The 25,649-nt window shown below is 37.4% G+C and overlaps 1 protein-coding gene across 2 annotated transcripts in view; it reads left to right on the top strand.

The window, feature by feature from the left end:
* The window catches only part of LOC106946360 (calcium-activated potassium channel subunit beta-4), a 37,030-nt gene extending 12,431 nt beyond the window's left edge, over positions 1 to 24,599 (top strand). For both annotated transcript variants that reach the window (XM_015030635.1, XM_015030634.1), the window contains exons 4-5: positions 16,876 to 17,003; positions 21,256 to 24,599. In XM_015030635.1, coding sequence (XP_014886121.1) covers positions 16,876 to 17,003; positions 21,256 to 21,580 — 453 coding nt within the window. In that variant the 3' untranslated portion in view covers positions 21,581 to 24,599. The remainder of the gene's footprint in view (positions 1 to 16,875; positions 17,004 to 21,255) is intronic.
* The last annotated feature ends 1,050 nt before the right edge of the window (positions 24,600 to 25,649 follow it).

Here is a 25,649-nt window from a genome sequence, read left to right as displayed (position 1 = left end):
GGAAAAGACAAATTTGTTGATGTTGACGTACCATCCAGAAACCACTTCCTACATTCTAGTTGGCTGTGCAGGAGGCACTACTAATGCTTTTTAAATATGCATGGTTGTATAATTGCTCATCTGTTTGCAGCTATTTTCACCTGCTAGTATAAACGTTGGTTGGGGGGCGTGGCCAGCAACAGCTTATTTGGGTTTAAAGTGGCAGGAGGCCAAAATAGACAGAACTGAGCTGACTAAATGTCATCATCTAAATATGATTTTAATATAATGAACATGTTTTTTATCACCTTATGCTAACCTGCTCAAGGAAGTATAATAGGTCACCTTTACCAGCAGGTGATTAAAGGAAATAGATCGCCTTCCCTGTGTTGGGAGGTCATTAGCTGATTAGCCTGGTTGGAGTTCAGAACATTCCTCTGTTTGATCATAAAACATAACTTTCATCAAAGCCCGACTCTTTGCACTGCAGCCTCTGTTACCCCCGAACATAGCAGCATTTATACACGTTTGTTCTGACAGTGTTGGTTTCCCAGAATGCTTTTCACTTGTTCTGAAAGGTACTACATCCTTCCCTGAAAGTCTTTCTATCCAACTAAAGCTGCTTTGGCTCCACCAGTGATCTGTAAAACCTCCACACAGATGTTGGCTGTGATGAGGATTACTCCACATGATTTCAGAGCTCATTTCTCAGAGATTTTGTTTGTAGCACGTAGCTCCTGCTGCAGCTGTCCCTCCAGTGGTTCAAACTTGATTTTCTTCTTTCTCAATGGAAATCCAAAGGTGTATTAGCAGGACGGTTAGAAACCTGCTGCTTTTAGCTGCTGAAGTGATAATGAAAACAAACTAAATGTTTTTCCATTTTCCTTTCAAGCAGCTCCACTGTTACCCTTTTTTTAGACACGTAAATAGACAGCCTACGGACATTTAAGTTGTCTAATCCACTTTAATAAACTCCAGTCTGTTTAAAGTTTGGTTCGTTTGGTGAGGTGTGAATCTGTAATTGGTCTAAACAAAGCGAACCCTGTCCATCTACAAACCTCGGTCTCGATTCAGTTGAAATGGACTTTTCCAAAATAAGAAATTGACTCCAGCACAAGGCATTCTGGGTAAATAAAACTAGAACAAATACAATGTTACCTTTAGCAGGAGAAATGGCTCGTTGTCTTTTACAAAAGACAAAAGCGAAATCCTACAACCGCTAAAATCTGACGCCGCTCCATTTTTGTTTACATTTTGTGAAGACGTAAGTTGCGCTCAGTGTCGTATTCAGACATTTTTACGCCATTTCCTTCAGTGGTTCTTGGTGCAGCGCCCCCACAGGCGAGGAGGGGAACAGGTTTGTTAAAGGGTTTGGTTGGTTTGAAAGAGAACCACAGCTTCAAATTATTTGGTTAAATTCAGGTGTGAATTTCACTCAGCAAGACAGTTTTAAAAAGTCCAGAAGAAAACCCAGTTTTACAGGCAGAACATGTGATTTTAGCTGAAACAAAGTGACAGACAGGATCACATTTTTATGGAAACTAAAATGACAACATTAACGCAGTAAAATTTTACATAACTCCTGCCGTTTTGTTTACTAAATCTATTTAGATTTCACATTTTTATTTAAACAAAGCCAGAGTATGTCTGAAGCAGTGATAGCAAAGTAGAGGATGATAATTTAGCTTCCAGAATCCTTGTGTGATAATTAGGAATCGTTGAGATGTTGATCAGATCAATCCTGGTTGATTTATTGAGCCTGCAGACGGAAGCAGCTGCAGACCTCTGGCCTTGTTCCAGCGAATCGGATGGATTAGAGACTAACCTCCTTCAGTTTCTGTCATCTAAAGAGCAAATGTGACCAGTTCTGGGCCTAAAATCCTTCATGTGGCGTCTCAATAATGAGACGGCGACACGAACATGATGTGACAGAAAAGAGACGGAGGAAGGAAGAGAGGAGATGGGGCAGGTGGGCGGCCTCGTTCAGCCAATTACTGTGCCAGTAATTTCCTCGTTTATGACTTAATTATGTTATAAATGTAAATGATGAGATTTGTGGGTAACAAGAGGACAACACTGCGCACACACACGCACACACACACACACAAATTGACATTAATTCGTATTCAGAGTCTCAAGTCTCCAGCATTCTTGTAATGTGGCTGATAATTTATCAAACTGATAATATATCAGGAACAAGATTGTTTCCTTGAGAGCTCATTTTCTTTCAATTAAATTACATAATAATATTTGCTAATTTAAGGCACTTTTTCAGTTATTCTCTCCTTAAATAATTTATTAATAATCCTAAAATAATATCAAGCTACTTTATTATTTACNGAACTTCTCAGTTTGTTTAAAATCTGAGCTGAGCCTTCGTGATCAGGGATCTGAACAGCAGACTGCAGTGAAAGCCGCAAATGCCACATTAAAGTTACCACAGGAAAAACTACAATTCTTCTGTGGAGACAGTTGTTGCTAAGGCTACGACTTAGCAATGACTAAAATATTTTTTTTCTTTTGTTCAGTCCTTCATTTTACTAATTAAACGTGACTGCTATCAAACTTCTGTGTTTACAACCTTAAAGCGCAGAAGAAGAACGTAGATGGCACACTTCAGCGGTCTGATGACAGCAGTAATAAAGAATTGAGCTGTTTATGGATAAGTTTATTCAACAGTGGAAGCCAACAGGATCATCACTAGACTGTAACAAGACAAAAGAAGCTGATAAACTATTAGCAATGGCTGTTTGTGGAGCTTTGACTGAAGTCTGCTTGGATGTGAAGTCAGAACCAAGACTGGTTCTTTTTGACACAAACTGCTTTCATAGTTTCAGAATCATGATTTTCAGTCATTGTTTACGTCGTCTGTCTTCTTCTGGTGCAGAATTATTATGAATTACGATGCATGTTGGATAAAATACGACATGACCGTTCAAACTGAAGACGCTTTGAATAAAAATCAGATGTCCGATTTAGTTCGAATCAGATTTTTTGGGGGTGGAAAGATCAGATTTGTCCGTTCAGACTGTCGAGGAAAAATTAGCCGCTTGCAGCTGTAGACCCATTCAGGTCAGAAACATCTCATCTAAGTGAAAAATCCATCTGTAAAATCCATCGTCTTCCACCTATTCTAAGTAAGAATAACGGGTCCAAAAAGTAAAAATAATCCTCCTCATCCCATTAACCTTCTGTCCAGCTCTGTTCCCAGCTCAGAGGAGATACACAGCAGCTGCTTTATGAGACACTTCATCACTTCTCTCAGAACGGGAAACACAAAATACAGTTTGTACAGACAGATCAAAAAGTTTAGTTGTAACATTCAGGTTGTTTGGGTCAGATTTTTCCTGGTTCATAAAGTGAGATTTTAAAATTGTTCTTGTCGGCACACGTTGGGGACAATGCCAGCAATTAGCATCAATTAAAAGCTGCAGTCGGCCTGAAGACCGTCAAGTTTAAAAATATTCAGTTTTTTAACACTTCAGATCAGCTCCCACCTCTGTTGGATGCTAGATGGGAAGAAAACAGTGGCCCTTTTAATACCCGAACATGTCTTATTCAATGAAGTAGAGATTATCATTTAATATGTTAAGCTGAAGTCTGGGTGTTATTTCCAGAGAGCAGTGAACGCAGCACAGCTGGTGCGTTCAGGTGTCTCCACCATCTGCGAGATTCAGACCAAAATAATAAAACGGCACTACATTAACCCAGAAGTTTACTCCCCTCCAACCTCGCCACACGGCTGGGCTGTCACCATGGCAACAGAGTAAATATAGAGGGCAGAGATCTCGCATCGGCTATGGCGCTCCGTCGCCATAGCGACCGATAATGTGGAGACAAGGAGAGAGAGGGAGGGCGAGTCACGCTTCATTCAGGAATCCTTTAATCTCCCCAGAGGGAGAAAGGAAACCTCTGAGGCTCCGCCCACTGCTTACATCATCATCATCATCATCATCATCATCGCCAGGTTAACCTCAGGGATTAAACTGTTTATCCTCAACCAATCACACAGGAAGGCAAACAAAAACACAAACAACCGCTATGCCATGAATGAATGCAGAATTATTATAAAGAGTGAAAAAGTAATCGGCAGGAAAACTCTTCAATGCGCTGTTTTGACTTTTACTGTTATTTTCACATTTTAAAGAAAAGTTAGGGAAAAAAAATGGCCTAAATTACGTATGTGTTTTTGAAAAGTTGCTCAGATTTACTGTATAAGGAATAAAGTGAATTATTTTTTGTTTGGTTGTACATTTTGGATCATTATCCTGCAGAAAACTGCAGCGATGATCAGTTTTCCGGAGAATTTCTGATGCTGACCACTCTGATGAGGTTCTCAGGCTTTTTGGAAGAGAAACAATCCCGCAGCATCACAGATTCTCCCCCGTACTTAGCAATGTGCTGTCAGGTGTTTAACTTATTCTGGGGTCCAGCTAACAGGACCCCAGAACTCCTCAGTTGATTCCCAGTAACCGGATCGCTCCTAGAGATGTTTAGTATTAAAATAAACTCTCCTTGTTTCACATCAGGATGTGAGGAATAAGAAACTCCACAAGTCTGATAAAAAAAAATCAGAATTTTTTTACTTTAATAACGTTTAAAATCACATCAGGAATTAACGTTGGAGTCAGGATAATCCATCTCTTGTTACCATGGTGATGTATCATTGCCTTCATTTATTTGAATCGTCAGTTTGCTGTCAGGCTTACTTTATTTTAAAGTGTAACGTTTTATAATTAAATTATATTAAACATTAATTTAGGGCTTTAGCTGCTCAACCTCTCAGCTAACGCTCTCATTCTCTGGTTGCCTAGCAACAACCTGCTGAGTAACTGGCGCAGCAGCGGTTTAAGGTTTCACCACTGTGCCTCATAACTGCTTCAAAATTAAAAATGTGAAGTGAAAACTGTAGATAAAACGGAAAAGGCCACGCCTCCAGCTTGGCTGTATTTTAGACATTTAAAACAAAAAACTAATCAACACTTATTGATACGGACTGATATGAAGCAATTATATTATGATGCGTTTTTCAACATTATCGCCCAGCCTTGTATTAACTTAGTAACTATGTTGCTGCCTGTTTGATGTGGGTCATTAGCAGTTAACCAGCTGCAGGTCCAGTAATACAGTTAATGAGTGATCAGACTGAACACTAGAAGTTGTAATATTAATTGTAGAGAAATGAAAGCATGAAATTTGAGTCCTTCAGCATCAGAAGTGACTGTAAACTCAGTGAACTACAGCTCTGCTGTCTGTGCAGCTGTTACTGTATTTGTGACTTCTAGCTGCTAGAGCTGACTGACAGCAAATAAACAGAAAATAAAGAACATTTCATTTACCTTTAACTCCTCCTGAGCTCTGTGACCTTTCACCAGCAGACACGCAGGCAGCATTAATTGCAGACTCGTCTGAAATGGACTTTGTGGATGTAAACCAGCTGACTGAGAGCCAGATGAAGAGAGTTTTTCTCCCAGTTAATTGGTGTTGTGTCTATAGGGGGCGGTTAGTTAATGGAGCCGCCCGCAGACTAAATGACTGACATGACATTAAGATCTTCGTCAGCTCACAGTCTGTGTATGTGAAGCAAAGATGTTCAAGAAACAAACCCAGGAGATGGATCACTACACATCCTTAACATGAACTAGTTCTTAAAACTCAGTTCAGTTTGGTTAATGATTCATGTTCATAGTTCACCATCTAAACCTTTTTGAATTGAGTTCATATCTTTACTTTCAACATTTAATTCCCCAAACTGCTTTTCTCATTCATGCTTTTAATGATTTTTTTCAACATATTTGACAAAAAAGTGCTATTGTAGACACATTGTAAATACAGTCACCTTTAACCTTTGAGATTTGTTTCTTTTTTCTCTTTCAACTGGAGTTGAAAAGCTCAAAATAAAACTCAAAGTCTGATGTTGCATTCCAGTTGTAGTCAGAACTGGGGGATTCTGATTTCCCAGTTGGAAAAATAAACTGGAACGCCATACAAAGTTGGATTTCCAAGTCCCACTACCAAAGTTATGACTTGAAAGACCAACTTCCTGTTTCAACATGGCCGCTCCTCGCATCAACACGATACAGTGGAAACATGTTTAGCGCCTGTTACAGTAACCTGAACAAACTGAAAGTTGTTTTTGCTTATGGAAAGTAAAACTTAAAATGATGTTTGTAAGAGTTATTGCAGACAATGTTTTCTGGACGCCACCATGTTTGAAATTCTGACATCAAACCCAGCTCTGAGTTCCCATTTCCCAATGAGTTAGTAACTCATTTCAACAATGTTATGACCACAAAATTAAAATAAATTCAGGTCACCTCCACATATTTGTGTCTGTGAGGGTGTTAAGGCACCATGATGATGTTTTTAATGAAATCTTGATCCTGCATCAGCTAATAAAATCACTCATTCTGTTGTTACGGTAACTTACCTGCAGATTGGTTGGAGAAAATGGTTCAGTGCTGCAGCTTTTCTGTGCATCATTTCCCTCCCATAACTCAAAATGAAAAACGGTAAAGTCTGACTTCACACTTTGTGAATCTGCTGATCAGAGTGCTCTAATTTACATGGTAATGCATCAACACACACTCAGGTTTGATGGTTTTGTCACATTTTAATTAGAGCTGCAGGTCTGCATAGTTATCTGATGAAAAACGGCACTTCATCATTTTCTATTTAAGAGGAGCTGGATGTACGCTGAGCTCAGAGTGCTTTCGTTTTTAAAAAAGGATTCATTAAACCTGACTCTGAGCCTTAAAGTGAGACGACCCTGCCCTTCAGTGGAGCCATAACGTCCTCATGAGGTCCAAACCTTCAGGAACAACTCACATCATTTTTATTATCCTTCTAGACTTTTCCTGTTCTTATTTCTACAGATCATTTCTGTTGGAACAAAAATGAAATGAACTCCTGACCTCAATAAAGGAAAGATGGCTCAGGGTGTGTGTGTGTGTGTGTGTGTGTGTGTGTGTGTGTGTGTGTGTGCGCGCGTGTGCGTGTTTATATGGATGTGATCAGAACATTTGCTGCCCTCGGAGCAGTGGAGATGAATCCAGGTTTCCTTTCAGGTTGAAAAATATTTAAAGGGGACATTCTATATTTTTATATTTTCGTTTTGGTTTCTACTGCTTCTAGAAACCGTCCAAGCATACAAAAAAAAAAAAAAAAAAAATCCAGTCGGTTTCTGGCGATAAGTTAATCATTTTTGGTGTCTGGAAAATTAGCTGTTTCAAATACTTCCAGTTGTTAAGTCACACTGTGCCATTACCTGGCAACCCCAGCAGAGTTCCCCAGCAAATATGAGTCCTCAGCTGGTTTTACCGCTGTATGCCCTGTACAATGGCTGCTGGAAAAGACAAATTTGTTGATGTTGACGTACCATCCAGAAACCACTTCCTACATTCTAGTTGGCTGTGCAGGAGGCACTACTAATGCTTTTTAAATATGCATGGTTGTATAATTGCTCATCTGTTTGCAGCTATTTTCACCTGCTAGTATAAACGTTGGTTGGGGGGCGTGGCCAGCAACAGCTTATTTGGGTTTAAAGTGGCAGGAGGCCAAAATAGACAGAACTGAGCTGACTAAATGTCATCATCTAAATATGATTTTAATATAATGAACATGTTTTTTATCACCTTATGCTAACCTGCTCAAGGAAGTATAATAGGTCACCTTTACCAGCAGGTGATTAAAGGAAATAGATCGCCTTCCCTGTGTTGGGAGGTCATTAGCTGATTAGCCTGGTTGGAGTTCAGAACATTCCTCTGTTTGATCATAAAACATAACTTTCATCAAAGCCCGACTCTTTGCACTGCAGCCTCTGTTACCCCCGAACATAGCAGCATTTATACACGTTTGTTCTGACAGTGTTGGTTTCCCAGAATGCTTTTCACTTGTTCTGAAAGGTACTACATCCTTCCCTGAAAGTCTTTCTATCCAACTAAAGCTGCTTTGGCTCCACCAGTGATCTGTAAAACCTCCACACAGATGTTGGCTGTGATGAGGATTACTCCACATGATTTCAGAGCTCATTTCTCAGAGATTTTGTTTGTAGCACGTAGCTCCTGCTGCAGCTGTCCCTCCAGTGGTTCAAACTTGATTTTCTTCTTTCTCAATGGAAATCCAAAGGTGTATTAGCAGGACGGTTAGAAACCTGCTGCTTTTAGCTGCTGAAGTGATAATGAAAACAAACTAAATGTTTTTCCATTTTCCTTTCAAGCAGCTCCACTGTTACCCTTTTTTTAGACACGTAAATAGACAGCCTACGGACATTTAAGTTGTCTAATCCACTTTAATAAACTCCAGTCTGTTTAAAGTTTGGTTCGTTTGGTGAGGTGTGAATCTGTAATTGGTCTAAACAAAGCGAACCCTGTCCATCTACAAACCTCGGTCTCGATTCAGTTGAAATGGACTTTTCCAAAATAAGAAATTGACTCCAGCACAAGGCATTCTGGGTAAATAAAACTAGAACAAATACAATGTTACCTTTAGCAGGAGAAATGGCTCGTTGTCTTTTACAAAAGACAAAAGCGAAATCCTACAACAGCTAAAATCTGACGCCGCTCCATTTTTGTTTATATTTTGCGAAGGAGGAAGTTGCGTTCAGTGTCTTCTTCAGAGGTTTTTGTATTGTTTCCTTCAGTGGTTCTTGGTGCAGCGCTCCCACAGGCGAGGAGGGGAACAGGTTTGTTAAAGGGTTTGGTTGGTTTGAAAGAGAACCACAGCTTCAAATTATTTGGTTAAATTCAGGTGTGAATTTCACTCAGCAAGACAGTTTTAAAAAGTCCAGAAGAAAACCCAGTTTTACAGGCAGAACATGTGATTTTAGCTGAAACAAAGTGACAGACAGGATCACATTTTTATGGAAACTAAAATGACAACATTAACGCAGTAAAATTTTACATAACTCCTGCCGTTTTGTTTACTAAATCTATTTAGATTTCACATTTTTATTTAAACAAAGCCAGAGTATGTCTGAAGCAGTGATAGCAAAGTAGAGGATGATAATTTAGCTTCCAGAATCCTTGTGTGATAATTAGGAATCGTTGAGATGTTGATCAGATCAATCCTGGTTGATTTATTGAGCCTGCAGACGGAAGCAGCTGCAGACCTCTGGCCTTGTTCCAGCGAATCGGATGGATTAGAGACTAACCTCCTTCAGTTTCTGTCATCTAAAGAGCAAATGTGACCAGTTCTGGGCCTAAAATCCTTCATGTGGCGTCTCAATAATGAGACGGCGACACGAACATGATGTGACAGAAAAGAGACGGAGGAAGGAAGAGAGGAGATGGGGCAGGTGGGCGGCCTCGTTCAGCCAATTACTGTGCCAGTAATTTCCTCGTTTATGACTTAATTATGTTATAAATGTAAATGATGAGATTTGTGGGTAACAAGAGGACAACACTGCGCACACACACGCACACACACACACACAAATTGACATTAATTCGTATTCAGAGTCTCAAGTCTCCAGCATTCTTGTAATGTGGCTGATAATTTATCAAACTGATAATATATCAGGAACAAGATTGTTTCCTTGAGAGCTCATTTTCTTTCAATTAAATTACATAATAATATTTGCTAATTTAAGGCACTTTTTCAGTTATTCTCTCCTTAAATAATTTATTAATAATCCTAAAATAATATCAAGCTACTTTATTATTTACCTCATAGCTTTATATTCCTACAAGTGTGTTTTTTCTTGTTACAAACTCTGTTAAAGTTTAATTACATTTCTAAAGTTTTCTGAATATAATATTATCCAAATATTATGGCCAAAAGTTTGGATGTTGTTTTTTGATCTTTCAAATATGGATTTATTTAGTAAAAATAGATTCTATAAAAGCAAAAAACAAAACTAAACAGTTTTTATTGTATTTTTTGCTCTGACAGAAATTCAATAAAGAAACTACTTACAGAAACATTGCAGCTGGAGAAACGGTTTCCTGGATCATCCAGAACTTTATGCTGAGAGTTTCATCTGCAGTGAGGAAATCCAATTCAAGCTAATTCAATAAAAGTTTTTGTCCCAGAGGGGAAATTTAAAGGCAGAAAATAAAAATAATCAAATCCAGGAGGGGGTCAATTTATGAAGTTTCTTCAGCTGTTTGTTCCTGCACATAGATTACACATTTGGTCAGTTTACTTGTTTAAAAACTCAACTTAGGAACTTATTCATCTTTGGGTCGGGTTGGTGCATCCTGGGTCTGGAATCCTTAAAAACCATTTAATTTCATGTAGGTTTTACTGTAGTTACAACCCAACTACAAGTTCTGTATGAAGTCCTTGAAAGTGCTTGATATTCAAACTGCAGAGTTTAGTAATATAATTCAATCTAACGTTTGATTAAAAGGCTAATTTTGAAAAACATTACTTACAGTTGAAACCAGATATTTAATAAAAAATACACATTATTTTCTCTCTCTGAAGTTAAATCAGACTAATCTTTTCTTATTTTGTCAGCTGGAATTACCAAAATTATTTGTATTTGCTAAATTCCAGAAAACTCAACAAAAATATTTTATATTTAAGAACTTATTTTGACTAAAATATGTCCTTTATCTTAACACAATATGTTTGGATTCTTTTAATGTTTTGAATATTTATTATTCTTAATGCCTCAGTGACTCACTTTGGCAATCCAGTATCTTTAATTGGAATAAAGATTTGATATATTTTATACATTAAACAAAGTTATTGAAATTGGGGGGATTTTTTTTTTGTTAAATCCCCCAATGTGAGAAACATTTGAAAACATAAAAATGTCACAAAAATATTAACAACAGTTATATAAAATAATGAGTTAAAACATGTATTTTTAGTTGATTTGTCTTGTTTTTATCTCCTAACTGTGCAGCTGGAACAGTTTAAAAACTTACTTTGAAAATGCTTGAAAAGTTCTTGAATTTTTCTGAGGGAAAAGTGAACAAATCCTGATTTTTCTTGCGCCTCTAATTTGCCTGATTTGCCTGATTAGGGATTTTTTGGATGATTTGTGTATCTCACCTTCAGACGTAGCTCGTGATTTAATCAGGCTGTCTTTAATTAGACGATGTTTGTGTCAGAGTGAGGATTTAACGTCTCTACCTTCATGAAGTTATCATGATGCAGCAGAAATGCTCAGAGCTTTTCTGCTGAGTCATGGCTGTCTGTCAGACAGGTAGACGTGGCTTCGTGTTAATCCGTTTAGACGAGTCAGACAGAAAGCCTCACAGATCCTGATTATCTGTTTAAATTCATTACAGAAACAAACGCTGTGCTTCCATAACATCAGCACTTTCTGCTCTGCTGTCAGATTACAGAAAAAACACAAAATCTCATCACACGTGGCTCTTCAGTCATTAACTTCTTCTTGGTGGCTTTACAAACCCATTTATGTTGTTTCCAAATGTTTTGTGGTTAATTTCTGTTGTGGCTGATTTGTAAATTCCTTTTTATTATTATTTTATCTTTATTAATTGATATTTTTCCATTTTATTAAATGTTGTATCTATGCAGTCAGCTGGTTTGTAAATTCAATTAATATTTTTTATGTTTATTTATGTTTTGCTGTCATTTTGCATGTTGGTGTATGATCATGTTTTGATCACGTTTTGGTTCCTTTTGTTGTCGTTTTGAATTGATTCAGGCTCATTTCTGTCTCTGTTCATGTTTTGCTTCTCAACCTCTCGTGTTTTGGCCTCATATCCGGTTTGGAGGCTGGAAGGAGAACTTTGTGTTTTCTTTCTGTCTCTGTAATTTCAGTCCAATCATGAAATCGCGGAGCTTCTCTCCTTGGCTGATCTGATCAGCCTGATGGGACGTGATGGATGCTGCTGTGCTCACAGTTAATTGTTTTCAGTGTCTGCTGTCATATTAATGTTTCATCATTTTAATTTAAGACCATTTGGACCAGAACAGAAATGTTGTCAAAAATGATCTTTGGAAAGTTAATTTCATACTGGACTGGTTTAATATCAGACGGAGAGAATAAAAAATGAGATATTTACTCCTGTATTGGCATAAAAGTCTTGATGAAGATGAAGACTTTTTCTTTTTAATCAGGATAGAATTATTACTGACATTTTTTTTGCAATTGAAAAAGTTTAAACTGACACAAAGTATCGTCATTTTATAATAACCGAGTTTCTATAATAAGTAGAATCATGTTTATCCAGACTTTGTTGCATATAAATCAGCTTTTATTAGAGGAGGACAGATCGATTCAAAATATTGATAGTATTGATATGAAGTTATCAGTATTTTATAACATCAGGGGAATTATATTTATTAGCCCTTTTAAGCCTTACATTATTCTCCAATATGGCGACAGCAGAAGTTGTGAAAGAAATGTCAGTCAGTTGCTCAAACAAGAATAATTGATCACAATTTTTGAGTATTTATTACCGAATTGATTTGTACATAATCGCAATTCAGACTTTTTAATTCTGGACCTACAAATTAACCAAAGTGTGAAAAAATGAAAACTAATAAAAACTAAACAATATTAAATTAATAATGACTAATGAAAATGTGTAAACACACTGTAAAAATGAATTAAAACTAACAAAAGTCACGTTGAGATCACGCTAAACTATAATTAAAAATTCAACCTAATAAAACTGCAGTAAAAAGTTGATATTCCTGTTGTGTGTGAATGCACCCTAACTGAACCCTTAAATTAAAGAGGATTTTTGTTTTAATGCTTCATTGTGGAAACTGAAACTCTGATTTAATGACACACCTGAGTTTAGATTTATCTAAATAAACACTGGTTCTGCTTTTCAAACACTTCAGACAGTTGAAATCCATTCACCTTTCCTGTTGCTGTGACTAAAATAAGACAAGGCTCTGCCAGCTGGGAACATGTGGAGATAAACTGATGGCAGAAAAATCTCTTTCAAAGTGACGACCTGACTGCGGCTTCGCAGCGTTAAGCGTGTCAGTCGCTCCGTTTCTTCCTCTCGCTGCTTCTCTCCGCTTCAGGTAATTGTCGCCTCACAAACGCCGCGGCCATCCGTCCTCGGCCGGCCAATGGCGCGCACCTCGCCCCGTGACGTCAGCGGCGGGCCACCCTGCCGGATGATTGCGGTTGCCATGCCAACGGGCCGAGGCTACAATCGCAGACGAGCGCGCTCCTGCCGGCAATAAGCGGCCTAAATGAGATCGATGTGGAGTGTGTGTGCCGTCACGACGAGGAGAGCGGCTGCAGATTCACACTCCCTTCAGGATGTAGTGACAGCGTGAAAACAGCAGCTCATTTACATTCCTCTCTGAGGCGCCGCCGTCACTTCAGGGGCTTCATATTCAGAGCATTGATACGTTCAAAGACAATGTGGAGTTTAATAAACCTAAAGCTGAACGAGTGTTGCCACTTAACCTGATCCTCTTGCAGGAAGAGTTTAATATTTTACAGACAAATTCAAGTTTCTGCAGCCCTTTATCTATTAAAATGAACAGGTGGTTCTGTTTGAAGTCCGTCTTTCTGCAGAGAGAAACCGCATTTACCAGTGGGAAACATTTACAGAGGCAGTTTTATGTGTTTCCCAGGCATATAAAGACATTTTCTAACATAATCAAGTATATAGATACTGTGTAGATCAAATATGACCCAAAAGAAATTTTACTTTGTAATTTAACACTTTGAAATTGGGTCCCTGTCTCTTTAAGAAGCTCCTGCTCTTCCTGAAACTCCACCTTCAGGAAGTCAGTCAATCAATCAAATTTTATTTGTATAGCACATTTCAGCAGCAAGGAATTTCAAAGTGCTTCACATAATTAAAAGAAAAACAGCATGTGACATTGAATAAACAGTGAGAAAGAGATTTTGAATAAAAAAGATAAAAACATTAAAACCCGCGCCCCTTTTAGGACTTCAGTTAAACATCTTTTAACCGGGACTCTAACCCTCTGGGACTTTAGTCAAAAACACAGTTTGACAAGGACTCTAACCTCTCGGAAATTCACTTACGTTTATTTTGTAATCGTGTTAGTTGAAACGCCGTCAACTGGGACTCTAAACCCCATAGGACTTTAGTTAAACGTTGTTTAACTGGGATGTTTTCCGGGGAGGCTTTACATCATTAAAATGTAAATAGTGAGAAAGAGAAATAAAAAGAAATTAATAGATTAAACATTAAAAACATCAAAGACATCAAAACCCGCACTCTAATCCTAATTTAGCCATAAGCAACTCTAAACAGGTGGGTTTTAAGTTGAGATTTAAAGGCACCCAGTGTTTCAGCTGTTTTACAGTTTTCTGGAAGTTTGTTCCAAATCCGTGGTGCATAGAAACTGAATGCTGCTTCTCCTCGTTTGGTTCTGGTTCTGGGGATGCAGAGCAGACCAGAACCAGAAGATCTGAGGGGTCTAGATGGTTGGTACAGCAATAACAGATCTTTAATGTATTGTGGTGCTAAACCATTCAGTGATTTATAAACTAACAACAGTATTTTAAAGTCTATTCTTTGAGCTACAGGGAGCCAGTGTAGGGACTTTAAAACTGGTGTTATGTTCTCTATCTTCATGGTTTTAGTGAGAACAGCAGCAGCAGCTTCTGGATCAGCTGCAGCTGTTTGATTGATTTATTAGTCAGACCTGTGAAGACGCTGTTGCAGTAATCAATGCAGCTGAAGATAAACGCATGGATGAGTTTCTCTAGATCCTGCTGAGACATCAGTCCTCTAATCCTGGAGATGTTCTTCAGGTGATAGAAGGCCGACTTTGTGACTGTCTTAATGTGGCTCTGAAGGTTCAGGTCAGAGACCATCACTACTCCCAGGTTTCGGGCCTGATCGCTGGTTTTTAGTTGTAATAACTGAAGCTGTGCAGTCATCTGAAGTCATCTCAACATGGCTCCTCTATTAACCCTTTAACATTTTTGCCAGCGTTGAAGTAAGATGTAGCTCTTAATGAGCTGAGCTGGCCCACCAGGTGTTTGCTGATTTCTGCTGGCTAGTCTGAAGGAGCTGAGTGGGGGAGCGGTGCTCTATGAGGAAACTTGGAAAAGCCATAAGTGGCTCTTTGGACCTTTCACAATAGAATAACTTTGGCTAAAAATTAAAAACAACCAACTAATGTTGATACATTTCCATATAACAAATGCAGGTTTTAAAACAATTAGATTTGCATTGAATTTTTACAAAGAATGACAAGAAAAGTACTAGAATATGTTTTCAGATCTGTTTTTAGCTTGAAATCTGTCCATTTAAATTTAAACAAATTTTAACAAATTAAATAAAAATTTTTTTACATCATTCTTTATTCTACAGAAAAAAATTCACCCTCTTTTTGCTCAAATTTATCTTTATTTTAAATCCTAAAAATAATAATAAAATGATGAATCTTTAAAAATAAATTTCTAGTAGTAGATCTTTATCTAAATTATAAATAGTCAGAAGACATTTTTGGCTCTAAATGAGTTTTATTTGACTAGCCGGATAGTGAAAATGACTCTTTCACCTGTTGGTCTCAGGTTGTCATTCACAATGACAGGGGTGTCAAACTCCAGTCCTCAAGGGCCGCTGTCCTGCAGTGTTTAGATGTGCCACAGGTAAAAAACAGTGGAATGAAATGGCTTAATTACCTCCTCCCTGTGTAGATCGGTTCTCCAGAGCCTTGCTAATGACCTAATTATTCTTTTCAGGTGTGGTGCAGCAGAGGCACATCTAAAAGTTGCAGGACAGCAGCCCTTGAGGACTGGAGTTTGACACCCCTGTCACGAGAGGACCCAAATTTGGGTCCTCTAGTGACAGACAGGTTAAGTTATAAAGGTTGTAGACCTCTGGCCTAGTCAAAGTCCAAACCTCGACTGAACTGAAATGCTGAACTTGAATGAACTGAAGCAACAGAGTGACACCTGAGCTTTAAAATGACTAAACTGACCTTTTCTGGGATTGAAACTCCCCGCCTTCCTCTTCCTCTCTACCAATCACTCCATCACCAGAGCAACTTCTGGTTCCTCCAACCAGGCAACAATCAGCCTCCTGCTATGAAACGTGCAGAAAATAAAGTTGTGTTCAGCGGCTCAAAGTAAAAGACAGCGACAGACACCTCTGAGCCAATCAGTGTTCAGCTTTTCAGCTTGTTTTTGACCCCATTACGGCGCCTCCTGCAGGGCAATCAGTGACACTCTTTAGGAGAGGTGTCAGATGAACAGTTCTGTATATATTCATTCATTTAAAGAGGCAGTATAATTTAAAATTGACTCTTTTTTCAGCTTTTAGCTTTATTATAATATGATGTAACCTGATTCCTTCATGCATGTTTGAGAAATCCTTTAATCTCCATGGCAACCATTCAACTGTGCAAATCGATAGGTGGAGCTAGCTCCGCCTTCAAGACGCAGCTCAAGCACTGCCTCTTTTCCGTAATTTTAACCATTTCTCATTTTCTGCAAATAAATACAAACTTTTTGCTTGGAATTTTGGAGACATGTTGTGGGTAGTTCACAGAATAAAAGAACAATGTTCATTTTACTCAAACATAAACCTATCGAATGTAAAACCAGAGAAACCGATCGTTTTAAGTGGTCTCTTGAATTTTTTCCACAGCTGCATCGCATTTTTATAACAACAGAAGGTAACATAGTTACTTGATTTTGCTACACTGCAAAAACACAAAATCTTACCAAGAAATTCTGCTCTACTTTTTAGTGCAAATATCTTAGTACACTTACAAAAAAACTTCTCAGCAAGAAGTATAAACTTGTTTTAAGTCAATCATTCCTTAAAATTGCCAAAGAACTACTAGTTCTATTGGTAGATTATTTTCACTTAAAACATTCTTCCCATAAGTGAAATAACCAAATGCTAGATTTTGCGTTTTTGCAGTGTATAAAGTGGCACTATAACATTTATTTAAGATGTAATTGATCTCCTTTAGTGTTTTATTATTAAAAGGTTACGTCTGTGTCCCCAGTGCTCCTACGTCCCCCCCTGTGAGAGGGACAATCAGAAGAACAAAGACAACGTTCTGCTGTGGGAGGATTACTTCACCAAAGAGGTCAGCAGCCAGTCCTTCACCTGCTTCTTCAACCAGCAGAGGAGGTGAGACACAAACACACACTCGTCCGTCTCCAGGTGCGAGACGGACAAATTGGAAGCAGGAGGACGTGTGAGGGTGTGAAAGCTGACAGATCAATCTCACCTCAGGAGATTACAGACGGCCGGCCGGCTTTGAGGAGCTGCTGTGTCTGATAGAAGATTGTCCACTTCCTAAATGACTGGCTGGGATTTGTGACCCTGCTGGAAAAAAAAAAACATTTCCTGGTTATTACATCTCAACGCCAGAGTTGGGTTGTAACTAGTTACATTTACTTGAGTAACTTTTTGGACAAAATGTACTTTTAGGAGTATTTTTACTTTTATTTTAGTAACTTTATTTTGTTAGGACTTTTGCCAGATTAACCGCATCATAAATTAAAACAAATAATTTCCATTTGAATGATTTATTGTTTTTTTCTCTTTCTACTAAAAACAGATGATAAAAGTTTTCAGTCTGGTGTTTTTGTCTCAACTAGAGCATTTTTTAAGAACAGCTTTGTTTACATTTGTTTTTCTTTTATTTATTTTGGATATTTAAAATGTCTGCCAGTTCCAGTGTTACATATTCACTAGCATTTAACATGTATTAATCTCTGAGAATGTGTTCTTGCATTATATTACTCAAAAATTGTCTCAAAACATCAATATTATCGTTTATTGCGATAACGTCTGGGACAATTTATCGTCCAGAAAAATGGGCTATCATGACAGGCCTGTTGCTACACTTAGTAGTTATGGAGACGATGATGCAAGGAAGGATTTTACATAAAATCAAGAAAATTATGAGCATCAGCGTCTTGAAAAACAGAGTCTGCACCAAAACTCTTTATTAATAAACTTTCACATTTCGCCATAACCACAAAATTCTGTGTATTTCTTCATCATGTTTTGTTTTAATTTTTTACTAATAATTGTGTAGCATGCATTTGTTTCTATGCCTCTCTATTCAGAAACTCCTAAACAAAATCTAGGGATATGATTGTTTTTCTAACAAAACCTTTTTAAGCGTGCGGTGCAACCACAAACTGATGAGACAAAGAAAAACTGAGGAGCTTGTTGTGTGTGTCAGCTTTATCCTCCTATTATTCAGCCTCTGCTTACCTGTGACCTCAGCTGCTTTTATTTTTATCTCTGCAGCAGGGTGAGGACTCTCTGCTTCGTAAATGAGGGCCCAGCGGGAGCTTGTTGATGCTGCACATCGGCTTTTCGGTCATTTAGACGGAAAACTAGAGCACTGCATGCCGTTTTATTTAAAGATTTGAAAAAAACCACACCTGGGCTTTGGGTTTATGTGTTTCTGGAAGGAATGTTTAAATATAACAGCAGCTAAATCGTCACAACGACTGATTTTTCTGAACCAGTTCTTTGCTGTTTTAAAGCGTGTTTAATTTAAAGAGTCCCCAGACGACTAGTTGAGTTTGAGACTTTGGACTCGAGTCGCATTTCAGGCTCAAAAATAAAATTTCAGACTTGACTTGGACTCGTGGTCAGAGACTCGAGTCCCAGTTTTTATCAGATTAATGAAGAGTGACAGGAAGGCGATGTCTGAGCTAAAAACCTTTACTGCGAAACAGTGAGCTGGATTACTAGCCAGTGATGTTGGTGGATTATTATGGGATGTTAGCGACTCATAGCAATCTGTTCCTGTTAGCGTTAGCTTCAAGACTGCATGAATGTCTCTCCAACAGAATGACTGTGGATCATTTCACAACAAATTAAACGTAACCTACCAACTGCTAAGCTATCTGCTAAATTACAGGGAAATATCAAAATAAAAGCACTACCCGTTTCTCTTATTTAGACGTTTAATACTCATTTACTTCCTCCACTTTGTCACTTTCTTTGTGTTGCTATTTATACCTTAAATTTGAACATCTTTGCTATTTAGAAGTCTGAAGAAATAATTCCCCAATATTGTAAAGATTTCTCCAACTCAGAAGAAGAAAACAATCCAAATCTGATTTAATCCAACGATGAAGTTGTTAATTTAATCACTATAAATGCTAAAAGTTTAAATTCATCATTAACAGCTTTTGATTTCTTTCTAGTATTTTTCTATTCCTAATTGGTAAATCTGATCAATTTTCATATTAATATAAATCAGGCTTTAGCAGATTTTTGGATCATTAATTAAATGTGAAATGATTAAAAGATAATTGATAATAAAAAAATTATAATAAATATTGATATTAGTGTAATAGTTGCTTCTATGTTGGTTACAGAAACTAAAATGTTGCAGCTGGAAAGTTGGACATTCATGGACTTTTTTTTTTCTCAGCGCAGGAAGAAGTTTAAACTTTTTTTTAAATTATTTTTTGCAGGGATTAAAATCTCTTCGATAGTTCTGAAGAAAAACGAAATCCAGTCACTGTGAAATGAGAACGTTATTAATATTTCTGACCTTTTCTCAGAAGCACGGCTCATTACCCCGGTAACCAATCAAGGTGCGGCATGCTGCTGCATTACATGCCTCCATTATATAAATTAGCTATACCTCTGCTCATTAGAGTTTTTTCACTACAATGTCTCTGATTGGACCTCTGGGGCTTAATAACACGGGACCAAAGGTTCTTTTTATTTCTGAAAAAAGATGCTTAATGGAACTGGAGTTCAGAAATATTGAAATTTACCTGAGAGATTCTTCAGTTCAAGTAGGAAACCTGTGTTGGGGCTACAGCTGCATCTTGGCTCTAGAACCAGTTTAATTTTCCACAGCCATCTGCTACTTTGCACATAAAATCCCAATAAAATGCATTGAAGTTTTCCCTGTAACAAAGCAAAGTGGTACCGGTGTCAGTGGGTGGGAATACTTTTATGAGGCGCTGTAGGGTTTTACACAAAGCACCAAAATGGCTCCCATCGCAGTGATGCAGCTCGATGAATCAATGAACGAATGCTGTGAAAGCATTTGTCTGTATTTCTAAATGCTGCCAGGCCTTCAATTAATTTCACCACATGGTGTTTATAATTTAAAACGGTTGGTGCAAAACTTCTGATCGAATGTCAAAACTGCCATTCAGGATTACAGATATCTGTAAAAATTAAAATCAACCAAACTGGTGGTTTTAAGTAGTTTTTTTCTTATATATATGAACACCAGAGCAATAGAGGCTCAGATCTACCACACCAGAAAAGACCCAAGGAGTAGGTTGTGCAAAGAGGCCTCTGAGACAGTCCAGCACATAACAGCAGGGTGCAAGATGCTGGCATCTCAGTCCAGAAATGTGCAGTTCTAGGCACAGCCAAGATACTGCGCAGAACCCTCAGGCTCCCAGGCCTCTGGTAGAGGACCCGAGCTCAGAAGATGAGCTCCTCACCCGCGGAGGGCGAGAAGGGAATTTTTATTATATATATATACATATATAGATATATATATAAAACCACTTGTAGAACTGGAAATGCTTTAGTTGAAAACCAAAACAAACTGTTTGTGTCTTTATTGTGTTTATCTGAAGCAAAAATCTTTAAGAGTTTTTTCATAATTGTTTTATTTTCAATTGCTTTGCTTCCACATCAACATGCTGCATGGTTTCCATGCATCCTTAAAAAGTTTTTAAGAGTCTAAGGTATCTAAAAATAAGGCATTAAGGTGTCTTAAATTCATTAAAACAAATTTTAAATGTTAAAGTGTTAATCACTGGTCTGAAATTTTGTCATTTCCTCCTCAATAGTTTTTCATTCTTGTATATATATTCCAGTATATCAGAATAAAGTTACTAACTCATTAATCCTCCAATTGATTTCTGTTTATTTCTGATTTTCCAGGTCTGACGACGCTTTGTGGCAGCGATCTATTTTATTTTCAATTTCTTTGCTTCCAAATCAAAATGATGCGGGGCGTCCTTTAAAGGTCTTAAACTAATCTATCTAAAATTTGGGCCTTAAAATGTCTTATATTCAGTTAAAAATGTAAGTGGGCCTTAAATACGTTAATTGCAAATCTTAAATTTTGTAATTTCTTCTTCAATTGTTTTCTACTCATGCATTGCGTCCTGTTTTTAATTTTCAATATCTTTGCTTTCAAATTAACATGCTGCGTGGTTTCTGCACATCCTTAAAAAGTCTTACACATATCTAAAATTAAGGCCTTCAAATGCCTGAAAGTGATTTTTACAAAATTAAGTCGGCCTTAAATACGTTAATTGCGAATCTTAAATTTTGTCATTTGTTCCTCAATAGCCTTCTGTTGTTATAAATATTCATATATTTGATAATAAATCCTCAAGTTGATTTCTGTTTATCTCTGGTTTTGCAGGCCTGACGACGTGCTGTGGCAGCGTTCCCATGACACCAGCGTCCTGCTGCACTGCGTCCTCTGGCCAATGGTGTCTCTCCTTCTGGGCACGCTCATTGTGCTGCTGACGGTTTGCGCCCGCTCCCTGGCCGTCAGAGCCGAGGCGCTGCAGAAGAGAAAATGCTCCTACGAGGTTTGCCAGGACTTGTCCATCACCACCTCTGATCGCCGCGGCAACAAACCCGGGGACCTCCTGGCAACGAACTCTGACCCCGAGCTGTCGTCGCCATCAAGGACCCTGCCTCTGTTTGAGGTACCAGTGAGGCGACGGGATCGGGAACATTAAGCCAGAGAGGAAACTTGGTTTCTCAACTGGAGCCGCTGATGGGCGACTGGACGCCACGGAGAAGCGACAGCCGCAGTGAAGGGCTGCTGTGATCTTCATCAGGAGGAAGATGAGGGTAAATCCACTCTGGTTCACCTGAAACACTCTAGCAGATCTTCTCATTCAGCCTGATCAGCAGGAGCTGAATCCACCTCAACCGGTCCCATAATTCATCCTAAATTAGAAAGGATGGAAGGAACTCATCCTTTCTAATTTAGGATGAATTTCCTATCAAAGCTTTTATTTCTCACATTTACACTGCAAAAACACAAAAAATTACCAAGTAACTTTGGTCTGGTTTCTAGTCCAAATATCTTAGCACACTTGAAAGAAGACAAACTAACTTAAAAGTTACACACCGAATTCCACTGCACATCTATGTGTTACGGTTGTCATAGTCAAGCTAGCATAACTGAACTACTTCCCTTCCACTCGCTATTTTTCTGTAATTAAAACTGTTTCCTGACCTTGTTATCTAATTGTCAATTATTAAGATTTAGTGTGTTATTTTAATAAATTAACAGCTAAAATTAATGCTAGTTAGCAAGCAGCTTTTTGCCTACAGCCAGGAGATGGTGTGGGAACTTGCGACGTCACGCTGGAAGGAGTCTGTAGTTTGCTAAGAAGTTACTTTTAAGTTAGTTTTGCTGTATTTCAAGTGCACTGAGATATTTATGCTACAAACTAGACCAAAAATACTTGGTAAGATTTTGTGTTTTTGCAGTATATTACATTTTTCTTTGTTAAAAGCAAAGAGTTTCTATATTTACTCATTATTTTTTGGGCAGGGTAATTAAAGCAGGTGCGATCATTTAAATAAAGAAAAAAAAAACTCTCCTTTATGTATTTGCTGAGCTTTCACTTTGCACTTCCAGTAATCCCCAAGAGAGCTCATTATAAAACAAGAAAGTGCTTCTTCTAGTCTGATCCGGTAGAATATGCAAAACAACAGTAAATCCACTAATCACAACCAAAGCAGATCTCCAGCGCAGATTGTTTTCCTTCATTGTTTATCAGCAGCGACGCTTTTCTTACATTATTCCACTTCAGAAATCACAAAGAACTTTAGATATTTAATCTTGATTAATCTTACTATTGTTCTTGATAAAACTGAGTCTTAATGTTTGTTGGACTTTTCAGAAAGATGTATTGATAAAATTAGACTTAATCTTTATTTTATAATCAGTTTTATCGTGTAAAATGCATTATTTGTCTATAAGATTTGAAAAGAGACCAAACATCTCTCAAGCTTCGTTTCCATTGACCACTTAACTGCGCCATTTACATTTGAAAATAAATGTGCTTAATGGAAGCGTGGCAAGAATGTTTTCGCTTTTTATTGTAGCTTTTTGTGTAAAAATGCATTTTCCTTCTGAATCCCAGCAGCCAAAATGTTTCATGATCGCCTCTGGAGGAATTACATGTGAATATTATTGGATGTTTGGTTCCTGATCATCATCCATTCCTCTGTGTTAATGTTATATTTCACGACTCGCCTAAAACTTCCCTCCATTTTATATTTTTTTATAAAAACTGAAAACGGCTCGATGAATTAAAGCCCTAACTGTAAAAGTTCTGAGAACATAAACGACCGATGGAAGATTAGCTTTGATCTATAATTAGATGGTTTTTAATTAACCGAAGCTGATTTTCCTTTGATAATATTCATCTCAATCATAATTGAGATGAATATTATCTCAATTGATAATCTCCAAGATTCAAATAAATTATTTTTTTATCCAAATGTTCATAAATGGATCTGTGAATACTGTTCACAATTAGGTTACATCAATTTATAAATATCAATCAGATCAAAGTTTATAAATCTAAATCCTGTTAGATCCAATCAGATTTCATAAATACTGATCCAAACAGAAAACTGAATTTTCTTACCAGTTCTGGTTTAAAACTGGAAAACCATCAGCTGCATTGGTTCACTAACGCCTCATTTCCTCTGAGCGGTTCTTAATGCAAACCTCCTTCATAAAAAAGTCAAACCATCCTTTTAACATCAGTTGTTTGTTTTTTTTTCCGTTTCATAAAGTTGTAATTCAAAGGAAACTGCTCGTTTTTAAAATGTTGTCAGGTTTCCAGACGGAGCGGGTCTGAATGTAGCTTCATGAAAACACTTAGTGCCTCCTCTTCCTCTGTGACTCGGTGCCATGGTGTCTTCCTATCGCTTTTACTTCCCTTTTTGTTCTAATTGTAATTTCATTTCCACATTTCCTGTTTTCTAATATCTATGTGTGTTTGTTCCTTAGTCAGCCTGGAAGCTGATGTGATTAAAAAAATGTTTATTTTAGGAGAGTTGATTATTAGTTTATAGATTATCAGTTTTTATCTTCCATTATGTCAGCAGAAATACACTTAAATTGTTTGGTTGTGTCTCAGTCATTACATTTGAGTTATTTTGTTCAAACTTAAACATTTAATAGTTGCAATGAACCACTAATATATTTCTATAGAATGCCCTGACATTTTACTATTTTAGTAGTTAAATCAGTGAGTTTAATTCATTTTTTCGTTATCTATAAATAATGTTTGTTAATTTGTAAATTTTTCTCTTTGTTCATCTAAAGAAAATGTAGCTTCACTGTAGCATTGAACTTTCAAAGCTTTCGTCATGTTTCCACCTGGGATTAATGAAGCTAGATTTACTATTTAAAGCCATATGCTGAGCTGTAAACTGCTGTAGCAACAAAACACAACAAATCTTTGTATTTATTCAGATTTTAACTGTTTCTCTGTTGAAATGTTGACTTTATTTTTCCTGTGAAGTCAGTAGCTGATGGTTGAGATGAAATAAAGTGTTTGTGTCGTTATAATGAGCGAGCAGCTTCGGATCTTTGTGTCGTCCCGTCTGAACCTCAGCTCTGTGTCATGTGACCCAGGTAGCTGCTTCGCTTCGTGTTTCACTGATGAACATGATGACTGCTGTGCCTGATAGATAACTTTAAATAAAAACTAACTTTATCTGAAACAGTGTCACTCTACTTTATTCTTCTAGTCTGTTTCATTTTGTTTCCCACAGAGACGGAGCAGCAAACCAAATTCAGAAATCAAATTCTCAAATCTCTGAGATTAAAGTCAAAATTTCTGAGTTATTTTTAGCAAACTTTCAACTTTCAAATTGTGAAATTTGTAATTTTTTTCTTGAAAAATTCTGAGATTTAACATTTTTGAATTTTTTCAAGAAACTTTCAACTTTTCAGACTCAGAAACTTCCATGTATTTTCTAGAAGATTTTTGTGATTAAGTTTGACACTTCAATCTGAAAAATTTCCAAGTTTTTCTTGAAAAAATTCTGAGATTAATCTCAAAAGTTCAGTTTTTTTCTAGCAAATTTTCAACTTTTCAAGCTCAGAAATTTACGATTTTTTTTAAATGTCAAGATTAATCTACAAATTCTACCAAATTTTTGACTTTTTGAACTCAGAAATTTTAGATTTTAAAGTTGCAATGACAGACTCAACCACTAGGCGTCACTATGTTCTAGGTAAATTAAAAATGTACACAAAAAGCTTGTTTGAATCTGAAATTGTCTGTTTGCAGAAACAAAGTAGCACATTTTGTCACACACATCTGCTCGCTGTCCTTCCTTTTATCTGACCATCTTCATCTTCATCGTTTCATTCACAGATCAGATGGAGGATGAATGGCCTCCAACTGAAACAGCTGCTGTCAGGTCTGAGTCACTACACTCACTCTTTGTTTTCAATGAATATTCAGAGTCACATGTTGACACTCATTCAGCCGGACTGCAGTGTTTAATGCCAAACCACTTACTCAGAGCTCGCTGGGATCAAACTCACTCGCTTTGATTTGTGTCTCAGTTTGTCATAAACTCAGCACATTTACTCACCGGAGCGAGTTCTGCTGAATGCATCTCATCTGATTCAAAACAGCTTGAAGTCTCCAAATGTGTGCTTTTAAATCAAGCCACTGTCTCTGTCCTTACCCAGATAGCACAGAATGATTGAAACAACATTGAATCAATGTCAGCCAGAAACATTGAATCAACGTTGAACGC

The sequence above is a fragment of the Poecilia latipinna genome, unplaced genomic scaffold (assembly GCF_001443285.1).
Source record: "Poecilia latipinna isolate Pla-1442-1.1 unplaced genomic scaffold, P_latipinna-1.0 Scaffold188, whole genome shotgun sequence".
Classification (NCBI taxonomy): Eukaryota; Metazoa; Chordata; class Actinopteri; order Cyprinodontiformes; family Poeciliidae; genus Poecilia; species Poecilia latipinna.
This window is presented reverse-complemented; position numbering and strand designations above follow the sequence as displayed.